At 62.7% G+C, this 1,954-nt stretch overlaps 1 protein-coding gene across 1 annotated transcript in view; it reads left to right on the top strand.

Annotated features, from left to right (window-relative positions):
• Positions 1 to 216: 216 nt before the first annotated feature.
• LOC112964168 (pre-mRNA-splicing factor ATP-dependent RNA helicase DHX16-like) overlaps positions 217 to 1,954 on the top strand; it is a gene marked incomplete at its 3' end in the record, with an annotated part of 9,869 nt that continues 8,131 nt past the window's right edge. The window contains exons 1-3 of the mRNA XM_026061901.1: positions 217 to 357; positions 447 to 701; positions 782 to 1,264. Coding sequence (XP_025917686.1) covers positions 217 to 357; positions 447 to 701; positions 782 to 1,264 — 879 coding nt within the window. The remainder of the gene's footprint in view (positions 358 to 446; positions 702 to 781; positions 1,265 to 1,954) is intronic.

Below are 1,954 nucleotides of genomic sequence, written 5' to 3'. Positions count from 1 at the left end.
GAGGGTCCTGGGTGGGATCTGGGATCCCTACTGGGCTCTTGAGGGCCCTTAGATGGGATCTGGAGGTCCTATATAGGATTTTAGGTGCTTGCCGAGCTCCTGGAGGTCCCTGGGTGGGATTTGGGAGCCCTACCAGGTTCTTGGAGGTTCTTGGGTGGGATTTTGGGCAGCCTGGATGGGATTTGGGGTCCCTGTTGGGCTCCTGGAGGTCTCTGGATGGGATTGGGGGTCCCTGGGTGGGATTTGGGGTCCCCACCCGGCTCCGAGGTGGGTCCCTCACCCCTCTCCCCACCTCTGCAGGCCTACGAGGAGGCGCAGAAACGCTTGAAGGTGGCCGAGGAGGACCAGAAAGCCATGGTGAGCCCCGGGGGACACACAACCGCGGGACAGGCGGACGCGGGACAGGCGGAGGCAGCATCGCGACGCCCTGGCCTGGCTGCCCGCAGGTGCCCGAGCTGCGCAAGAAGTCGCGGCGGGAATACCTGGCCAAGCGGGAGCGGGACAAGCTGGAGGAGCTGGAGGCGGACATCGCCGACGAGGAGTACCTCTTCGGCGGCGTGGCGCTGACGGGCGCTGAGCGCCGCGAGCTCGACTACAAGCGCCGCGTGCGGGACCTGGCGCGCGAGTACAAGCGGGCGGGCGAGAAGGAGAAGCTGGAGAAGAGCAACCGCTACTACATGCCCGAGGAGACCCGCACCAAGGTACGGGGACGGCGGTGGGGGCGACGCGGGGCTCTGCCCGCCCGCCACCAGCCCTCAGCGCCCCTCTCCTGCCGCCGCAGAGGATCCCCGAGCGCGAGGAGGCGGTGGTGGCGGAGGAGGAGGAGCGCACAGCCCCCCGGGACGAGCAGCGGCGCTGGGAGGAGGAGCGCATCGGGGCGGCCGCCCTGCGCTTCGGGGCCCGCGACGCCGCCCGCCGCCGGCCCTCCAAGGACTACGACTTCGTCCTYGAGGAGGACGAGATGATCCAGTTCGTCAGCGCCGTGCAGATGCAGGGCACTGAGCCCGACAAGGTAGGTGGGGCGGGCCTCTCCAGGCACTGGGAGGACTGGGGGACTCTATGGTTACAGGCTGTAGGCAGGGCAGACCTCTTCGGGTGCTGGGAGGACTGGGGGACTCTATGGTTACAGACTGTAGGCAGGATGGACCTCTCCAGGTGCTGGGAGGACTGGGGGACTCTATGGTTACAGGCTGACGCCACTTTAAGTTGCGTCTGGGTTTGTCTTGTGCTTTTTTGGGTGTCTTGGAGGACCAAAGTGTCTATGGTTACACCATGACTGAGGAATTTGTATGCTTTTCTAGCTCTCTGGAGGACTAGCAGCTCTCTGGTTACACTGATTGGAGGGGGGGAGGGGGCTTTTCTGGGTTCTTGGAGGGCTAACAGCTGTGTTGCACCATCACTGAGGGGATTTTGGTGTTCCTCTGGCCGCTTGGAGGACTGGCACCTCTATGGTTACACCTTGATTGAGAGGCTGTTARGGTTTGGGGCTCTTGGAGGACTAGCAGCTCTATGGCAACACCCTGAATGAGAACATTTGTGTGCCACTCTGGCCTCCTGGAGGACTAGCAGCTCCATGGTTACTCCCGAATGAGAGCACCTGTGTACCACTCTGGTCCCATGGAGGACTAACAACTCTATGGTTACACTATACTTTTTTTTTTTTAAAGCTAGTCTTACGTTTTAGGGTTTTTCTGTCTCTGTGGAGGACCAAAGACTCTATGGTTGAGAGCAGCTTCTTTTTCAGCGGCTTTTATTCCCGTTTTTGTCGTACCTCTCTGGTCCTCCGGATGACCAGCGCCTCTATGGTCCTGCTGCTCTCTGGGGTCACGCAGGGCCGCTCTGTGCCAGCAGGAGGCCGGTGCTCTGCGGCCGAGGGGGGCCGAGAGGGGCCGGAGGGACGTGGGGCCGGAGGGACGCGGGGCTGGGGCCTGGCTCGAGGCCGAGGTGGGGGGAC

This window comes from Apteryx rowi, unplaced genomic scaffold (assembly GCF_003343035.1).
Source record: "Apteryx rowi isolate R43461 unplaced genomic scaffold, aptRow1 scaffold_1870, whole genome shotgun sequence".
NCBI classification, from domain to species: domain Eukaryota; kingdom Metazoa; phylum Chordata; class Aves; order Apterygiformes; family Apterygidae; genus Apteryx; species Apteryx rowi.
This window is presented reverse-complemented; position numbering and strand designations above follow the sequence as displayed.